General features: G+C 38.8%; 1 protein-coding gene across 1 annotated transcript in view; it reads right to left on the reverse strand.

Annotated features, from left to right (window-relative positions):
• The window catches only part of LOC125236907, a 270,070-nt gene that overhangs the window by 173,039 nt on the left and 77,464 nt on the right, over positions 1 to 19,567 (reverse strand). The window contains exon 2 of the mRNA XM_048143826.1: positions 12,309 to 12,523. Coding sequence (XP_047999783.1) covers positions 12,309 to 12,429 — 121 coding nt within the window. The 5' untranslated portion in view covers positions 12,430 to 12,523. The remainder of the gene's footprint in view (positions 1 to 12,308; positions 12,524 to 19,567) is intronic.

Genomic DNA, 19,567 nt, shown 5'->3' on the forward strand with positions numbered 1-19,567 from the left:
AAGCCAAAGCCAATATAGATGCCATTTAGTTTTGACCCTTAAGTGATTCCGTACCCTTGTGGTGGATTGTAGTTATTTGTTATACAAGGGGGAAAGTTGTATTTTAACGCCGAGTGTGGAATTGAAAAACGAGCAAGTGAAAGGACTCTATAGTTGAACCACGAGCGTAGCGAGTGGTTCGAGAATAGAATCCTGAACTTAGCAAGACGAGAAGTAAAATACATTTGCACTCGAGTGTAACACAAAACTTTTCCCCTCACTATAGCGAGGAAACTACAACGCAAAAAATGCGTTTATCTTTGCTTCCAGTAGTTCCACAGGTGGTAAATCATACTAGATTCACCTACTTTTATCAATTTTAAAGCAGTTAATTTGACTATATTCAAGGTCAAATGACTTTACCCACTAGTGGATAAAATGCGTTTTTACCCGCTGTTATTAAAGGATAAAACGCGTGTTTCCGAGCTAGTGAGGGGAAAAGAATTAAACCACCCCTTTTTCTTCCCGTGGGTGTCGAAGGAGTCGACCGTGGGACCTGGGTTCAATGTGGAATGGACAATCGGGTGAAACCTGTCACCGTAAATTTCACGTTTTTCTTATCAATCAACCCCTAACAGAGTGGCACTGACATTTGAGCAGTTCCATGTGCTCTGCCTATCACTTTGGAAATATAGGTGTGAGTTTGTATTGTTATTTATGTACTTAAGTGTAATGTAAGAACCGCATATCTTATAATTAAATTGACGACCGGTCTGGCGCAGTTGGTAGTGACCCTGCCTGCTACGCCGCGGTCCCAGGTTCCAATCCCGGTAAGGGCATTTATTTGTGTGATGAGCACAGATATTTGTACCTGAGTCATGGATGTTTTCTATGTATATGAGGATTTATACCTATATTATATATATCGTTGTCCGAGTATCCACAACACAAGCCTTCTTGAGATTACCGTGGGCCTCAGTCAATCTGTGTTAGAATGTCCTATATTAAAAAAAAAATCTTTCAGCTTTGATACAATAAATATTTAAAGGAAAAATAAAATCGCTGTCTCCTACACTTTGTTCCAACAAATAGACCGGCGTCCCACGCGACGGCCCGACATCTAATTACCTAATAATTACATCCCGAGTACGTTATATTTGCTCTTTCACTTTTAGGAGACATTCGAAATGTTCACTTCTAATTTGATTTGACTTTTACTTCGCCGTTCATTGCCTGTTCAACAAGAAATATTGACGCAGAGTAACAATGTTACTCATCGAACCAGAAATAGGCACAGGATTGGCTACTAGACTCATATCGAATTTGACACAAGATAAATAAATCTATCTAAGGTCAGTGTGGAGAAGACCGTCTACCCGGAAAGACCGTCTATTGACTATAACTTTTGTGTTTATATATCTACGCCTCTCACACCTCCGAAGGTATACCAGTTTTTCATCCTTAAGCCATTGGTCTTCAATACATATCCCTAGGACGAACACTAGTTAACAATAAACTTGATTCGTGTTTCGAACTCGAGCATCGAGTTCAACATGGTTCCGCAAAAAATTAAAATAAAATAGAAGCAGTCGGAATATTTGTATATCATGTATGTAACGTAGTCATCTAATAACCGTTCTTTCTGACTAGTACTATTAATCTACTCAAAACGCGTTCAATTTCTTGTTTTATGTTCTGAAATATGTAACTTAGAAATTGTGCCTACTTAAAAGTACCTTATTTAACCAAAATACTGTAAAAGCTTAGTTATTTGCTATCCCATAGGACCATGCGCATTACGCCAGACTGCATTAATTATAGAGTTTTATCCACTCAAACTTTATTTCAAATAAAATATGCCGGTCTTGCCCGCACTGACCTTATCTATCTATCTATAGCAGCCTCTAAAGCGCCCGTCTTCGGACGTAGGCCTCCTCTCCATTCCTCCACGCTTGTCGGTCCATTGCCATCCGCATCCAGTTATCGCCAGCTAGTTGGCAGATGTCATCTCTCCATCTAAGGGGGGGCTTGCCGCGACCGCGGGTGTTAGCGGGCTTCCACACCATTGTTCGTCTCGCCCAGCGACTATGGTCCATCCTGGCAATGTGCCCAGCCCATCTCCACTTTCTGTGTCCAATTTCCTCCACCACGTCTTTAAGTTTTGTGACCTGCCTGATCCACTCGTTCCTTTCAAATAATAAATAAAAAAATATTGGGGACACCTTACACACATCAACTTAGCCCCAAACTAAGCAAAGCTTGTACTATGGGTGCTAAGCGACGATATACATACTTATATAGATAAATGCATACTTATATACATAGAAAACATCCATGACTCAGGAACAAATATCTGTGCTCATCACACAAATAAATGCCCTTACCGGGATTGGAACCCAGGACCGCGGCTTAGCAGGCAGGATCACTACCGACTGAGCCAGACCGGTCTTCAAATTGTTTTCTGTAGTATTTGACATAAGAAACCAATATTTATAGATTTTGAGTACCTATTAAAAGTGAATGATGACTACGTATTTTCGATTAAAAATGTGTGTAATATTTTTTTTAACTTTGGCTACCGAAAGCGCTGTCAGCGATGGTAGTGACGTCACAGAACTTAACTTCATGTTGAGTCAATCATTGACAAATGAACTTTATGCCTCATACTTAAATGTCAGAAAGTTTTGTGTTTAATTCGATTGACGTCATTCACAGACAATCTATAGATACACATGGCTAATGTTGTTTTTGCCTGATAAAGTGAACGTATACTTTAAAAATGTTTTTTTGCGGTTTTCAAGTCGTAATAAAATAGTACATTACGATACAAGTGCGTAAAAAAGGAAGTTCGAAACGAGTGGCGATAAATTAAAACACGATCGAAGGGAGTGTTTTAAATCGACACGAGTTACGAATTTCCTTTTCGCATCTTTTTACTGAAGAGCTGGAGGCTTCCTCGCACAGCGTTGAAATGAAGCGAGGAAATGTCGCCAGCATCTTTGATACAAAGGCCGGCAACGCACCTTCAACACCTCTGGTGTTTCGGGTGTCCATGGGCGGCAGTGATCGCTTACCATCAGGCGACCTGTCTGCTCGTTTGCCTCCTATCCCATGATAAAAGGCCCTACTTTAGATTTAAGCTAGGTTAATTAGCTTTTACGGCCCAGCCATGTTGCTTTTATAAAATCGACTTGTTGATTCAAATAAAATATTGATTAAAATTAAATGAAACTTGTAGAATGTACTAGTTACACTTAACAAACTTGTTGTTTGAATCAAAGAGCACGTAGGCGCTATTTTAACCAAATAACTTGTTGAACGAACATGAAAATTCGTTGTTTTTTCTCTCAGTGCAGGTACTGCTAGGTAGAAACTACGAATACTCTAGATTTTTAAAACTACAGGACACCTACATAAGTTAAAACATTATCCACAAGGGAATCCTGAATTTACACCGACAGAAATCCGGAGGAATTTTGTAAAATTCTAACATTCACGAGGGATTCTAAAATGTGAAAAATGTACTCGTAAAAGTGGCGAGGTTTTTAAATGACGAAGATAATATGATTCTTTCATGTTTTTAGGGTTCCGTAGTCAACTAGGAACCCTTATAGTTTCGCCATGTCTGTCTGTCCGTCCGTCCGTCCGTCCGCGGATAATCTCAGTAACCGTTAGCACTAGAAAGCTGAAATGTGGTACCAATATGTATATCAATCACGCCAACAAAGTGCAAAAATAAAAAATGGAAAAAAATGTTTTATTAGGGTACCCCCCCTACATGTAAAGTGGAGGCTGATATTTTTTTTCATTCCAACCCCAACGTGTGATATATTGTTGGATAGGTATTTAAAAATGAATGAGGGTATACTAAGATCGTTTTTTGATGATATTAATATTTTCGGAAATAATCACTCCTAAAGGAAAAAAAGTGCGTCCCCCCCCTCTAACTTTTGAACCATATGTTTAAAAAATATGAAAAAAATCACAAAAGTAGAACTTTATAAAGAGTTTCTAGGAAAATTGTTTTGAACTTGATAGGTTCAGTAGTTTTTGAGAAAAATACTGAAAACTACGGAACCCTACACTGAGCGTGGCCCGACACGCTCTTGGCCGGTTTTTTTCTAATTTTTCAGTACAGATGGGGCTTTTTTACACACTAGTGCGAGAAATGGTTCATTTCTTGTCAGGTCGAAACTTCGGAGGGCCATATGTACTGAAAAACGTCGTATGATACACGTGCGGAAAGGAAATTCGTAACTCGTGTCGATTTAAAACAATCCCGTCAGTCGTGTTTTAATTTATCGCCACTCGTTTTGTACTTCGTCTTTTTCGCACTCGTATCGTAATGTACTATTTTATACGTTTAAAGCAAAGAGGATCGAGTATTATAAAGAGTTACTGTCAAAGTGAAGTGTGTAATCACAGTGCATAGACTGTCATCTCTCGACACAGGCTTAACAGTTTGACAATTTGACCCATATTCTTAGCTTGATATGTGTTAAAATGTCAAATATTAATATTAGCGCCATCTAGCCGAGTGTCCCCTAAATGTGTATCGCCATCTAGGTCACCGTACCATTTTCTGTATGGTTTTGTGGTACGTTTTTTAGGGTTCCGTAGTCAACTAGGAACTATTATAGTTTCGCCATGTCCGTCTGTCCGTCCGTCCGTCCGCGGATAATCTCAGTAACCGTTAGCACTAGAAAGCTGAAATTTAGTACTAATATGTATATCAATCACGCCAACAAAGTGCAAAAATAAAAAATGGAAAAAAATGTTTTATTAGGGTACCCCCCTACATGTAAAGTGGGGGCTGATATTTTTTTTCATTCCAACCCCAACGTGTGATATATTGTTGGATAGGTATTGAAAAATGAATAAGGGTTTACTAAGATCGTTTTTTGATAATATTAATATTTTCGGAAATAATCGCTCCTAAAGGAAAAAAAAAGTGCGTCCCCCCACCCCTCTAACTTTTGAACCATATGTTTAAAAAATATGAAAAAAATCACAAAAGTAGAACTTTATAAAGACTTTCTAGGAAAATTGATTGAACTTGATAGGTTCAGTAGTTTTTGAGAAAAATACGAAAAACTACGGAACCCTACACTGAGCGTGGCCCGACACGCTCTTGGTCGGTTTTTTCTTAGATTTTATCTGTCTATACGGAGTTACATACTTAGGGCCCATATTTAGGGCCGGTTGCGTCAAACCGTCTGTCACCGTTAAAGCGTTCGTTAAATTTTATTGTGTGGGAAGTTCCATAGACGTCCGCTGCGTGACGATGATGTGTCTGTCAAATGTGGTTGATGCAACTGGCCCTTATCCATTATAATTATAATATTATAAATGGGAAAGTGTGTGAGTCTGTTTGTTTGTCCGTCTTTCAGGTTGATTTTTAAGCGGAGATAGTTGAAAGGATGGAGAGTGACATTAGCTACTTTTTGTCTCTTTCTTACCCCCCACTTCCCTAAAACGGGGGGTGGAAATTTGTATGGAGTATTAAGTAATTTTCAAATTTAGCTAGCAAAGCCGCAGGCAAAAACTAGTGTTTTTCCTTGTCTTTGGCATGGCACACCTCGGACACTGGCGATCAAATACCTATATGAAAGAGGCGCGTTCCTAGCACACAGTCTAAGCTCGTGTAGGTGAAGGCGTACTATGCTTGTATGAGTGAAATATGACAGGTCGACTGTTCGCGTTTTTGACAGGCGGTAACTGTGAGGTAACCGAGAGGGGGTAGGCGGCACTTTCAGCGGGGAGCGGGAGTGGCCATACTGTACGATAATACTCTTTATTATACTGTGACCACATTCGGTACATTTTCACTGTGACACGACATTTTCACCGGTGACAACTCCGTAAGTAGGTTGTACGACGAATTTTCCGCCCCAAATAAAGTCCTCTAACAATCTTGCTGACTCAGCCTACTTGTACAGTCAAGATTAGAGATGGGCCGAATATTCGGTAAATATTCGGTATTCGGCATATTCGGCAAGTTTTTCAATGTTCGTATTCGGCCGAATAATTTGGTTGAATTGCCGAATATTTACCGAATAAACAAAGTAAATAACTAATGAAGATCTTATGTATTCCATTGGATAATACGCTCCTATTTTAGTAGCTTTCGAAGGAACTACTAAAAAGAGATAATTAATACGTCAAAATATGTAAAAAACCGTTGAGAAAAAAAATGAGTTGAGAAGAGGTCAGAGTTATTTTAACTAAGTTTTAGTTATCTACTAAATTATAAGAACATAGTTGTAGTACTTAACATATGTAACCATTATCAATCATTAAATAGTTTTAATGAACATCCGCTTTAAAAATATGTCGTAACCGAATATTCGGCCGAATGTTCGGTTCGGTAAGAGCTGAACCGAATGTTCGGCCGAATATTCGTATTCGGCAAAGTCCATATTCGGCCCATCTCTAGTCAAGATATTAATATATATGCGGACAACGTGCCAAAAATATGTATGCACGACTTTATTACTCACGCGGTAAGGCTTAAGATACATGTTTTTGGCATTTGGTTCGCATCTATTATTTAATACGTTCGATTTACCTGTTTGGAATAACAAGGAAAAACTTGAGTTGTGGGATCCTTACGTTTTTTGTTCTTTACTAGACCCAAAGTCCCCAAAGACGTATATTATAACTCCGTATATTTAGACACATAAAGTCTAAGAATAAAGTACATTAGAACCATCAAGAGAAAAAAATGTAGATGGCGCTACACATTTGATGACTCTCGGCTAGCTGGCGCTGATTTTTTGAAAAAAAAATACAGTTAAGAATATGAGCCAAATTGTGAAAACTGAGGTTCAAAAGTTTTAAGCTTGTGTCTAGAGATGGCAGTCTATGCACTGTGGCAACACATCTTACTTTGATAGTATTTCTCTAAATACTGGGTTCTATTTGGTCCAAAGTACCCCTGCTTTGGGTCAAAGTTTACATTACCTAATAAAAACAGAATACGAAGTGAACCAGGTGTGGTAAACAGTTTAATCCGCGGCTACTTAAATATTGAGACGATCGATCCTGGGCAGGTGTTGTCAACCATTTACTATTTAACAAAGTTCTGAAAAGGTTCTCGGCCCCTTACAATTACATACATAATACTTCCCGACTGTTGTGTACGAGTACATATAACCAGTAGTAATAATAAAAGTGATTAATCATAATAAATAAGCCTTTGGGAAATAGAAAATACATTAATCTTGTTCGGCCATTAGAGTTTGGTCAAAATAACGTGGTCTGAATTTAAATCGTGATTAATTGTGGTATTGATTTTACCTTACTCTCCAAATTGGTCTGTGGTATTGATTTTATCTTTCGGTTGCTATAGGGTATCATTTAGGTAGAGAAAATTGATATACAGTGAGTAATTTTTATAAAAGGCAATTTTTTACGGCGTTGATGGACTTGCAATGTAAAGGTAAGGCGGATCGGGCGATTTTTTAATCTAATGCACCCACCTCGGAGCGATTAGTCCATAGTTTTTGAAAATTAAAAAAAAATGGGTTAAATTAAGGTACAGTCAACCAATTGGAACCCTAGGCCACTCTACAACCATGTCAAAGTGACAAGCAGTAAGAGATTTGTTACAATCTGATTTATAACGTCACTGTGACATAGTTCTACAGTGGCCTAGGGTTCCAATTGGTTAACTGTACTTACACTTTTGTACTGCTATATAGTTACAAGCTGTTAAATATTGTCTGCTATTAAAAATACATCCTGTTTGTCCATTATTGATCATTGTCATAATCGAATTTGTAGTCTCAGATCATTTACTGCCATCTCTCGACCCAAGTTCCTAACTTTTAGAACATCCGTTTTGACAGTATTACACATATCCTTCTTAATACTTCTTAAAAACTGTTGTCGCCATCTAACCAACTATCAACCAAAGTCGTGGAGCCATCTGGACGACCATAATTATTTCTAGATGACGTTTCCGAGATACGTATACTTCTCAAATGTTATAGTTGTTGTTCAATCCCAGAGCAAGTGAAGAAATAAATAAAACTTTGAAGATAGTTGAAGGGATGGAGAGTGACATAGGCTACTTTATACCTCTTTGTAACGCGAGCGAAGCCGCAGGCAAAAGTTAGTCTTTTTATAAAAACGCAACTTGAAAATCTCAAGCACGCCAAACGAAGAAAATAAGTATCAAATCAATACTAATAATCTAATATGATAAATGGGAAAGTCTGTGTGTCTGTTTCTTTGTCCGTAATTCACGGCAAAACGGAGCGACAAATTGTGACGTGATTTTTGCTTTGCAGGCTACTTTTTGTGTTCTACAAACCCCCCACTTCCCTAACATAGGGGGTGGAAGGTTGTGTGGAGTCTTCCACGATTTTCGAATTTAGCGCGGAGCCGCGGGCAAAAACTAGTGTACTTATAAAAAAAAATTCTATCATCACATTTAAAACCATTTCTACAAATTCAGCAATAACACTTAATCACAACTCAGCAGTTTACTCCGTTGTGAGAAAAGCCGCTGACAACGTATAATATCCTTGGCAAAGCCTCAAAAATATCCTAAAATTGTACCTATGTGAAGAAAATCTTTACTATGCTTTCCCGCCCTACATTTTACATAGAATTGATTTCAACGCCATCTGTGCAAATACTGTGTAACCACTGACGCAACTACGCGCTTTGTTGTGAGTTTTAAATGCAGAAGGCGCGCCCTCAGTAGTTCGGTAAAAAATGCATAGATGGCGTTGTTTTAAAACTAGTTTCAGTTCATTTAATCCACAAAGTAGTAACACTACGTTACTCTTTGTAATAAATTTCGTGCTCTGTGTTTTATTATGACAAGTTTTGGCAGAGTTCCATGCTGTTTTACTTATACTTCGTGTGCTCAAGCAAGAATCTTATTGTTTTAAAAGCATTACAGATGTGGTGCGAAAAGCTTTTCCTTCGTATTTTCAACCCCCGATGCAAAAACGACGGGGTGTTATATGTTTGACGTGTCTGTCTGTCTGTCCGTCTGTCTGTCTGTCTGTCTGTTTCTCTGTCTGTCTGTGCGTGTGTCTGTCTGTGGCATCGTAGCTCCCGAACGGATGAAGTGATTTAGATTTAGTTTTTTTTTTTGTCTGAAAGCTGAGTTAGTCGGGAGTGTTCTTAGCCATGTTTCATGATGTCGCAGTCGGGGTTTTTTTTCAAAATTTTAATTTTGTGGTTAGGTTATTCCGGAAACGTTTGTATTTGTCATGCTAATTTCTGAATTAGATACTGTCTGCAGTATCAACGTCTTGTACTGAGACTGACTCAAATAGTATAAACACGCTCGTACGTTTCCGTAAAAAATACGAAGGAAAACGACACTACTTTGAAAAAATCTCGTATCTCACACTGCTCCTTAAAGTTAAAACGCAGTAAGTCTGTATGCATTGCATACATACTTATTACATTTTTAGGGTTCCGTAGTCAACTAGGAACCCTTATAGTTTCGCCATGTCTGTCTATCCGTCCGTCCGCGGATAATCTCAGTAACCGTAAGCACTAGAAAGCTGAAATTTGGTACCAATATGTATAATATATCAATCACGCCAATAAAGTGCAAAAATAAAAAATGGAAAAAAATGTTTTATTAACCCTAATACATGTAAAGCCCCCCCTACATGTAAAGTGGGGGCTGATATTTTTTTTCATTCCAACCCCAACGTGTGATATATTGTTGGATAGGTATTTAAAAATGAATAAGGGTTTACTAAAATCGTTTTTTGATAATATTAATATTTTCGGAAATAATCGCTCCTAAAGGAAAAAAAAGGTGCGTCCCGCCCCCTCTAACTTTTGAACCATATGTTTAAAAAATATGAAAAAAATCACAAAAGTAGAACTTTATAAAGGCTTTCTAGGAAAATTATTTTGAAATTGATAGGTTTAGTAGTTTTTGAGAAAAATAAGGAAAACTACGGAACCCTACACTGAGCGTGGCCCGACACGCTCTTGGCCGGTTTTCTTTTCATTGACAGAAGAAGATACAAGTTTTTTTTTTCAAAGTAGTGACCAAAAGCTTTTCGCACAACTTACATCTCTGTAGAGAAAATTTACTGAGTTGATTTCTATATCAAGAATGATTTAATACTGAACTGACAAAGCGCATACAAAGAAGCGTAAGGTACGGTGGGGAAAGAAGGGCTTTTCTTGAGGGATAAGATGAAACATGTTCGATACAAGGGCTCATCCATAAATTACGTCACACGTTAAGGGGGAGGGAGGGGTTCGACGAATTGTGACAATGTGTGACAAGAGGGTGGGAGGGGTCCTAAATTTCGTGACGTCACATTTCAAAATCATTATGAAAACCTCTTAAATATATACAAATACAGAATGTTCGGTAACCGGATGAAAAACCGAAAGTACGCGATATTCTATATATGTAATTTAAGTACATAAATGTAAATAAGATTGATTTCTAACAGCTGTTTTGATTCAATAATATTTACGTGTAAATTTGCAAAATAAGTATGTGACGTCACACTAGGGAGGCCAGTCTCACATATGTAACCAGCTGTGACAAGGAGGGGGGGGGGAGAGTCAAAAATCATGATTTTAGTGTGACGTAATGTAGGGATGATCCCCAATGAAGCACCACGGGTGGTTTTCCATCTTAACCCGCAAGAAAAACCCTTCAGTCTTACCCCACCTTAGCTTACCCCTGAAACGTATGGGCCTTTTAGGTTTAAAACTAGATGGCGCTGTTCCGCAGCCTGAAAGTGGCCTAAATCATATTTTCTCCAAATATTTTTACGTGTTTTTATTTTTTATAAGAACATGACATCTCCATGATTTCTTTATTTTACAATCATGATATCACGTCAATACACATTTTGAAAATAATAAATTTATAATCATCATCAAATCATCAGTGTAGTTATGATAGTATTTAATAGGTGGCGCTAAAAAATCGAGGTACGATTCTTGGTATGAAGTATGTAAATCCATGCTAATATTATAAATGGAAAAGTTTGTGTGTCTGTTTCTTTGTGCGTCTTTCACGGCAAAACGAAGCGACGAATTGACGTGATTTTTTAAGTGGAGATAGTTAAAGGGATGGAAAGTGACACAAGCTACTTTTTGTCTCTTTCTAACGCGAGCGAAGCCGCGGGCAACAGCTAGTCCTATATAAATAATCCTTGATTTCGATGAAATATGCTTGGGGTTCTCGGATACCTACATACTAAGTCATATCTCTGAGAACGCTCATTTTTAAATGAATCATGTTTCCGAGCAAAATTAGTCTGTCATATTTATTATCCATTCTTGACAAACATATTTATGTACCTACACAAATTATATCAATAGTTTTACGGTCCTTCTTTATTACAGTAACAGCAGTAACTATTTGGCTGATACAAGATATCTTAGACATAAAAACTGAGCTGAGTAAATCATGTAAGATTTAGTATCCTAGAAATAGTTTCGTGAAAAGAATATTGGTTGTTTTTGTGAGTGGTACAAGTGTAAAAATATGGGTGTACACATCTTACTCAAAAATAATATATAAATATATGTCCTATAGCATCTTCGTCCGGTGTAATAAGAGCGTAGTACCATATTTATGAGACGATTATTTCGATACGTATTTTTGCACTTTGACGTACTTAGTATGATTAATACATATTACATTTCAAAATATTAAGTTTTGTTTTGACGTAAAACATTACAAATCTTGATGGCTCCACTTGAATCCATTCTTGGGTCCTAAAAACCAATCCTGCCAAAGAAAATCTCTTGTTCACGCCACGCCATATTTTTAAGCCCCGACACAAAAACGATGGGGTGTTATAAGTTTGACATGTTTGTCTGTAACAACCTATGTACACCTATGACCAACATATTTAGATTTAGTTTTTTTTTTGTTTGAATGCTGAATTATTCGGGAGCGTTCTTAGCCATGTTTGATGCCAATCGGTCAACTATGTAGGAGGTTTTTCCAAAAGTTAAATTGTATGATGTGTCTACGTTTTTATCGTCATATCTATTAGACGCGCTTTTGGTTGAAGAAATAATTTGACTACAGACGTAACAAATTGTATCTTGTTATTTAATGCATGTTAATTATAAGATGTAATGTTTTGAAAAGAAGTTGCCCGCCGAGTTTCTTGCCGGTCCCATAGTGGATACCCCCCTCCCAACTGAGGGGGGACTGAAATCTTCTCGAAGCTGAGGCGTAGGGTTAGAGCCGGCATAGCTTTATTTGACGTTCATATGCGCATTGTAATATGCCTACTTGAAAAATAAATATTTCATTTTCATTTTTTTTTTCATTTTTTTTCAACAAATAAATAGTAGGTACGTACCTTTACCCGTCGCCGGCATAGCAATGTGATTCTGATTATTTTTTTCCGTCTTCTCCTGGGCCCCATTTGCCCCTGTCTCCTCTTTCGCTGCCTTTGCGTCCGCACTGGTATTGCACCCCATTTTATTTGCACTCGAGTACACTGAACTAGAGTCACTAGTCACTACACTATCGGCCACTGGAAACGGCTATAACATAGTTGGTTTACAGGTCAATCTGAAACAAAATAAAATCGTACTGTATTAAAACTATTATAAAACTATAACAACATAACATACACATAATGCTACATACATATAATGAACAAGACCGTATAATTAAATTTCTCAATTAGGTATGATGTTTTTTGAAAAACCCCTTGTAGGCGACATAGTCCTGGGGGGTTACCATGACGTGCTAAAGCCGTTCAGTTTAGGTTGAGAGAGAGGGACGGAGCTATGTAACTGCTATAGCTGTGTCCCTTTCTCTCAACCTAAACTGAACGTCTTTAGTACGTCATGGTAACCCCCCTGTTCATTTTAGTGGTTTGTCCAACGGTTTGTCCTATTTCTTCCATATTTAATTAAGTATGGGTGCGGAGTCAGGTAGGGTAAATTTTAATGCACAGGTAAAAATAATTAAAATCCCTATTTAACTTTTATTCTATTAAATGGGCCTTTTTTTTTTCAAAGTTATCACCCCACTTTTTTGTAACATGGGTTTTTTTACCCAATTCATACTCAGAATCGCGAGGTCTTTCAATCCTAATATTCCTAATATGAGAAAAAAAATGTCCAGTCAAGTGCAAAAATACGTATCGATTTTATCCGCTCAAAAATATGTACCGAGACCTTATTCCGCCGACATAAAGTGCTATGGGACATATTTTTGATAAGTTGTACGCACCCATATTTTTACTCTTGACTGTCCCAAGACTTCCATATTTATCAAACCTTCCATTTCGTTACCGCCATACAATATGTATGAAGAAATGGTAAAGGAATGGGAAAAAACCTTGGGACACTTTTTTTCTCCTATTAGGATTGAAAAAGCTCGCGATTCTGAGTGGAATGCACATAAAAAATTCCAGATCCAAAAAAAGTGGGGTGGACGACTATGAAAAAAATGGCCCAAATACGAACAAGTCCTTTAATAAACTATGAAGAATATACAAATCAACAACCAAAACTTCCGTCTAAAAAAAGTGATTACCTACCAGTTCTCCCTAATATCAAAGTAGATTCCTTCATTTATTGAAATAAAACCAAGGAGTGTCTAAAGTCTACTTCAAAAGAAATATGGCTGCATAAATATTTATTCTTAATTCTCCTCAGACCACAAATCGTGATAAAGATACACTTTTAGTGATGCGACCTTTTGGGGAATATTAGAAAATTTTGGATTACCGGTAAAAATATCTCATCATCCTCCTTGCGTTATCCCGGCATTTGCCACGGCTCATGGGAGCCTGGGGTCCGCTTTGACAACTAATCCCAAGATTTGGCGTAGGCACTAGTTTTACGAAAGCGACTGCCATCTGTCCTTTCAACCCGAAGGGTGACTAGGCCTTATTGGAATTAGTCCGGTTTCCTCTCGATGTTTTCCTTCACCGAAAAGCGACGGCAAATATCAAATGACATTTCGCACATAAGTTCCGAAAAACTTATTGGTACGAGCCGGGGTTCGAACACGTGACCTCCGGATCGAAAGTCGCACGCTCTTACCGCTAGGCCACCAGCGCTTTTTTTTTACTCTCACCGGTAAAAATATCTACCGACAATAAATAGTAAGTTATTGTGAATATTTTGTTACTAACCATGGAATGTAAAAATTGTGAAATACATCCATACATACACGCACGCCTCTTTCCCAGAGGGGTAGGAGAGATCACGAATTAGTATCAGTACCAGTAGATTACTGGAAATAGAAATGAGAATCAGCCGCTTGCCACTAAACTTAAGGGCACACTCATTGGAAGAAGGTTCGTTTTAAAAAATGTACAATTTAAAAACTGACCTAGTGAGGGTTTTATAAAGAGCTATAGCGGCCCGCCCCGGATTCGCATGCATATAAACGTTCCTCTTGAATCACACTATGTACCTACAAAAAAACGCATCAAACTAATTAACGGTTTTTTTTAATCCATTTCGTAATTTCAAAGTTCTAAGCATATGAATGGCACAGCCAGAAAGCGGGAAGTGATTATACTATATGTAGTCAAGTGATATCTGTTGAAAAGTTAGCTCATCTAAAACTATCATAAATCTAAACTTTATTCAAAAACATATGTGACAATACAAACTTCCAACATCAACTTCGAACAATACATCTAATCTTATAAATTAACTTAAAATTAAATCTTAAAACCTTAAAGACTAAAACTAACACAAGTAGGTTATAATTAAATATAATAAACCTCCCTCAGATCCCCTGCCTCCGGCATAGACCCCAGAATGCTTGCGGCGTTTCCCCTTTGCACCGCCAGACTCAACCTCTGACCAAAGAAACCCGGTCTTTGGTCCCCCGAGACACCTATAAGGCGTTCCGACACCTTTTTAATTAAAAAAATGGTGTCAGACGACCAAGGACCCATAGTCTCCAATTCAAGCGCCGCAAACTCATAATCGTTCACTATCTACTATCAAAATTTTGCAGGGATATTCCCAAGTTTATTGTCAACATTTCTGGGACTGGGACATCACTAAAATAAAATAGGCTCTCCTAACAGCCGAAATAAATGAAGGCCTATTGCCACGTCGCCCCGCGTATAAATCCAGTTTTAGCTCTGGGTTGGGCGCCCATTTGCACGCGATCACAGTACTAATAGAATATTCAGTACAATAATTCCAATCCATAGTCCATACTATACTATACTTTACATCTAAGATGATACGGTAGGGGTCAATTCTCCATACAAACGCTCTCGACTAATTCCTCCCTGGTTTTTGAAGATAGAGCAATGATTTTTTTCAACACAGATTGTTATTATTTTTATCTGTGTCGGACCGTTTTGTTTTTTTTGATATTGTGCTTTTTAAAGGCCTTTTCATTGTGGCGCAAAAAAAGGTGTGATACTCAAGATTGGTAACAATTAACCAAAAAAGCTATATAGATTATTTCATTGTTATTCAGATTCTCAAATTTCGTTCCGATTGATTAAGTTTTGAACCTCGATTTTAAAGATTTTTTTGAAATATCTTTTCACTGAGTTGTTCTTAATAGACAATTTTTTATCAATAAATCTAGTTAATAACACTTGTATATTTAACTAAAATTTCCAAGTTGAAAGGGGGCCTCTTTTCCATTTTATCTTTTTCGCTACCGTATCCTCTTAATATTATGAGAAACTTGAGAAAGTGTGTGTGTCTGTTTGTCCGTCTTTCACGGCAAAATGGACCGACGAATTGACTTTTATAAGTAGAGACAGTTGACATAGGCTACTTTTTGTCTCTTTCTAACCCCCCACTTCCCTAAAACTGGCAATTTTTTAATTTAACGCGAGCGAAGCCGCGGGCATGAGCTCGTATAGATCATTTAATGAAGAAAAATATATTTTTCTCAAACATGCAATGAAATATTGTCTTTACGTTCCTTAAAATGGGCTGGGAATTATCGCTTTTTGGGCGCAACAACTCGAGAGGACTGTAAAGGGATTTCATATTATTTTTTAGGCCTAGGCCTGCAAAGTAACTTTTTTTTATAAAATATTGTCCTTTAGAGCATTTTTTTTATTTCATTGTATGTTTGAGAAAAGCACTATACATGCCTCGGCGTGAAAACGGATTCCCGACCTCGTATCCCTATCCGGCCTCGCTCGCACGCTCGCTCGGCCGTATATACCCACTTGGCCGGAAATCCTCATTTTCCCGGCCTCTGATGTAATGTACTATTACAAACTTTCTCAAATGGGCCGTCAAAAATAGTCAAATCATCAGCCTGTCACTGCAATGTCACTCGTTTTCTTTCAACCCCTTATTTGCCAAGAGTGGCCCTGAAGCTTTAGTAGTTTCATTCGCTCTGCTGCCTCCCCCTTTATGGGATACAGGATGTTCCCGGGAACATTCTCTGATTCCATACATATATTTTCCCGAGAACGGCACATAACTAAACTTTTCACTTTTCCTCACGATGGAATGAAATGTTCATTTTATGTTAATATACTGCGTAAATATTTATACTACGGCATAGTGACACGATCGGGCTAGAACTGAATAATAATTGTCAGTTTTACATATTTGTAGCCTTCATACATAACTGAATTATCTCTTTGAGAGGCCTAATAGGATTGCCTGATAGAGACGACTAATTTCAATAACAAATTCCTGGTAAATAACCATTTTCATATAGCCAATAGAAAACGGTCACCGAATTTAATCTTGAAATGAAACTATTCGAATTTAATATAAGCCCTTTTTTTAATTGTTTTAGGTAATATTCTAATATTTTAATATCAACAGATTTGTTAACCCCGACGCAAAAACGGCGTGTCGTCTTGGCGTGTCTGTCTGTCTGTTTGTCTGTCTGTCTGTCTATCTGTCTGTTTGTCTGTCTGTCTGTGTGTGTGTGTGTCTGTCTGTGGCATCGTAGCCCCCGAACGGATGAACCGATTTGGATTTAGATTGTTTTGTCTGAAAGCTGAGTTAGTCGGGAGTGTTCTTAGCCTTGTTTCATGTAAATCGGTCCACATTAAACCTACGTCTTGCACCTTGGTTCGATGACGGATCTCGGTACCATTTGATACAGTGTACTTGTAAAAGAAGTAATTTCTTAACCCTTTTACAAGTGTTCTTAGTCACGTTTCATGAAAATCGGACCACTATGTTGCGGTCGGGGGTTTTTTTCAAAATTTTAATTTTGTGGTAAAACCTCTTTATTTACATGAACATATTCACATAATTATATAAGAAACTAAGACCAAACTTAAAAGCTAGCTAATGTCTAAAATAGGCCCTTGAGGCATTGTACCAAGGATACTGGCGACATTTCCTCGCTGTATCGCAATGCTGATACGTTGTGCGAGGAAGTCGCCAGCTCTTCGGTCACCAGTTACCTCACCCAGACGCTTCGCGATTTCTGTGAACAATTTTGTGGTTAGGTTATATTTTCAGTACTTAGTGTGTTATTTCTGGACCTTCTTCAATAATACTTTGACATTTTATGTCGTTTACCGAATGTCACGAAACTGCAACAGCCTACCATCTAACCTTGACAATATTGCACCTGTTGCTTTGTTTCCAAGACTGTTTGTTCGATAGCGGGCCTTACGACCCAGTTTAGGTAAACTTTGACCTTAGATAACAAGGTAACCGTTAAACCGCCTGTTTGTATTTATTAGGAAGTGGAAAAAGTTTAAGGTACAGCGGGGCAAATTTCGACGGGGGGCCATTGTAACTAATCCATTTTTCCATTATTACACTATGATCTCAAGTTCTACATGTATTCACTGAACAGGTCTACCATATATAACCTGGGGACCCTCTTTTTTAACCCCCGACGCAAAAACGACGGGGTGTTATAAGTTTGACGTGTCTGTCTGTTTGTGTGTCTGTCTGTGGCATCGTAGCTCCCGAACGAATAAGCCAATCTAGATTTAGTTTTTTTTGTCTAAAAGCTGAGTCAGTCGGGAGTGTTCTTAGCCATGTTTCATGAAAATCGGTCTACTATGTCGCGGTCGGGGGTTTTTTCAAAATTTTAATTTTGTGGTTATTGCAAACATTGTAAAACATGGAACAAATGTACTAGTAAAGAAATTTACATACATACATACATACATAAAATCACGCCTGTATCCCATGAAGGGGTAGGCAGAGCACATGAAACTACTCAAGTTTCAGTGCCACTCTTGGCAAATAAGGGGTTGATAGAAAATGAAACTGTGACATTGCAGTGACAGGTTGCCAGCCTCTCGCCTACGCCACAATTTAACCCATATCCCACAGTCGCCTTCTACGACACCCACGGGAAGAAAGGGGGTGGTGAAATTCTTAACCCGTCACCACACAGGCACAAAGAAATTATTTTTTTTTTTTTTATTTATTTAAATTTATTAGGTAATAAATATTACAAGGCATATTTAATGACATTGAGATTTGTATAAAAACTAAACTAAAATTACACTAAAAACAAACGACGTACAAACTAATATTAAAAACAAACAACTTAAAAATATAAACAATTTAAACTAAAAAACCGCTCCCAGCCGTTCCTGATGCAAAAGTGCCCAAAACGCTCACTGCATTCCCGCGTTGGATTACAATGGAAAGCTTTTGCACCAGGAACGACTCGGAGCGGGGGTCCTCTCCTTTTTGTCTAAGTCGACGGCCCAGTTCGCGCACGAAACGCTTCGCGTCTGCACCCCAGCACCCTGCCGTCTCCACCGCAAAAGGGACAAAAATGTACCCAGGCCCAATGGGAATATACTTTTGCCTCTTTACGTTCGCCTGCGTTTCCGCCGCCGCTCCGGCCGCGTGCGAGGTACGAGCGATATGGGAGGCGGCGAAGGTACTGACGCACGTAGCGTCCCATACCAAGCACCGCCCCCGTTCCCAAGGTACTAATGTCAGGCCATCAGGACGTTTCCCATCTGTGCGGCTAAGGCCTGGTGGCTCAAGTACCGACGGGATACCAGCTGACTTAAGGGCTCTCTGCACAGTCTCATTCAAGGCATGGTGCCGCGGATGTCTGCCTGCGCAGCGGCGGCAACTCAATGCATGGTGGCCATCAGCACCCACCATAGAGCCGCAGATGCATGGGTGAGGTTCGCAAACATTGCAGCCCAGGCGTAGTGCGACGGCCACCCGCAAAGAGTCCCCGTCGAGCAAGGTACCCAAATGCGGTGAAGGCACCGCGTGCAACCACGCCCCTGATTCCGGCTGAGACACTGCCAGCAGCCTTGCGCGGTCTACACCTAATGCGTTATCAATAAGACTGTCCAAAGTGGCCTTAGACCCTACTTCATGCCAAGCACGCTGAATTTTTGGTTTATCCGGAATAGAGGCATGTGGGTTGACAGCCAGCCATATAGCCTCACAGCCTCGGCCACATGCGGTATACTTAACTCGTCGCCATTAATTGAGAGTATGTTAGCAACCAGTTCAGTAACCCCATGGGCCGACGCCAAGAAGGCCGGCAAACTTACGTCTATCACACGACGTACCCCAATGCCGCCATGACGGATAGGTAAACCCGCTTGTGTCCACTGGGTCTCATTTAGTGACACATTCACCACCGTCTCTATTGTACACTTAATAGCCAAGTCAAATGTTTCGATTTCACGTGGGT

This window comes from Leguminivora glycinivorella, chromosome 20 (genome assembly GCF_023078275.1).
Source record: "Leguminivora glycinivorella isolate SPB_JAAS2020 chromosome 20, LegGlyc_1.1, whole genome shotgun sequence".
Taxonomy (NCBI): domain Eukaryota; kingdom Metazoa; phylum Arthropoda; class Insecta; order Lepidoptera; family Tortricidae; genus Leguminivora; species Leguminivora glycinivorella.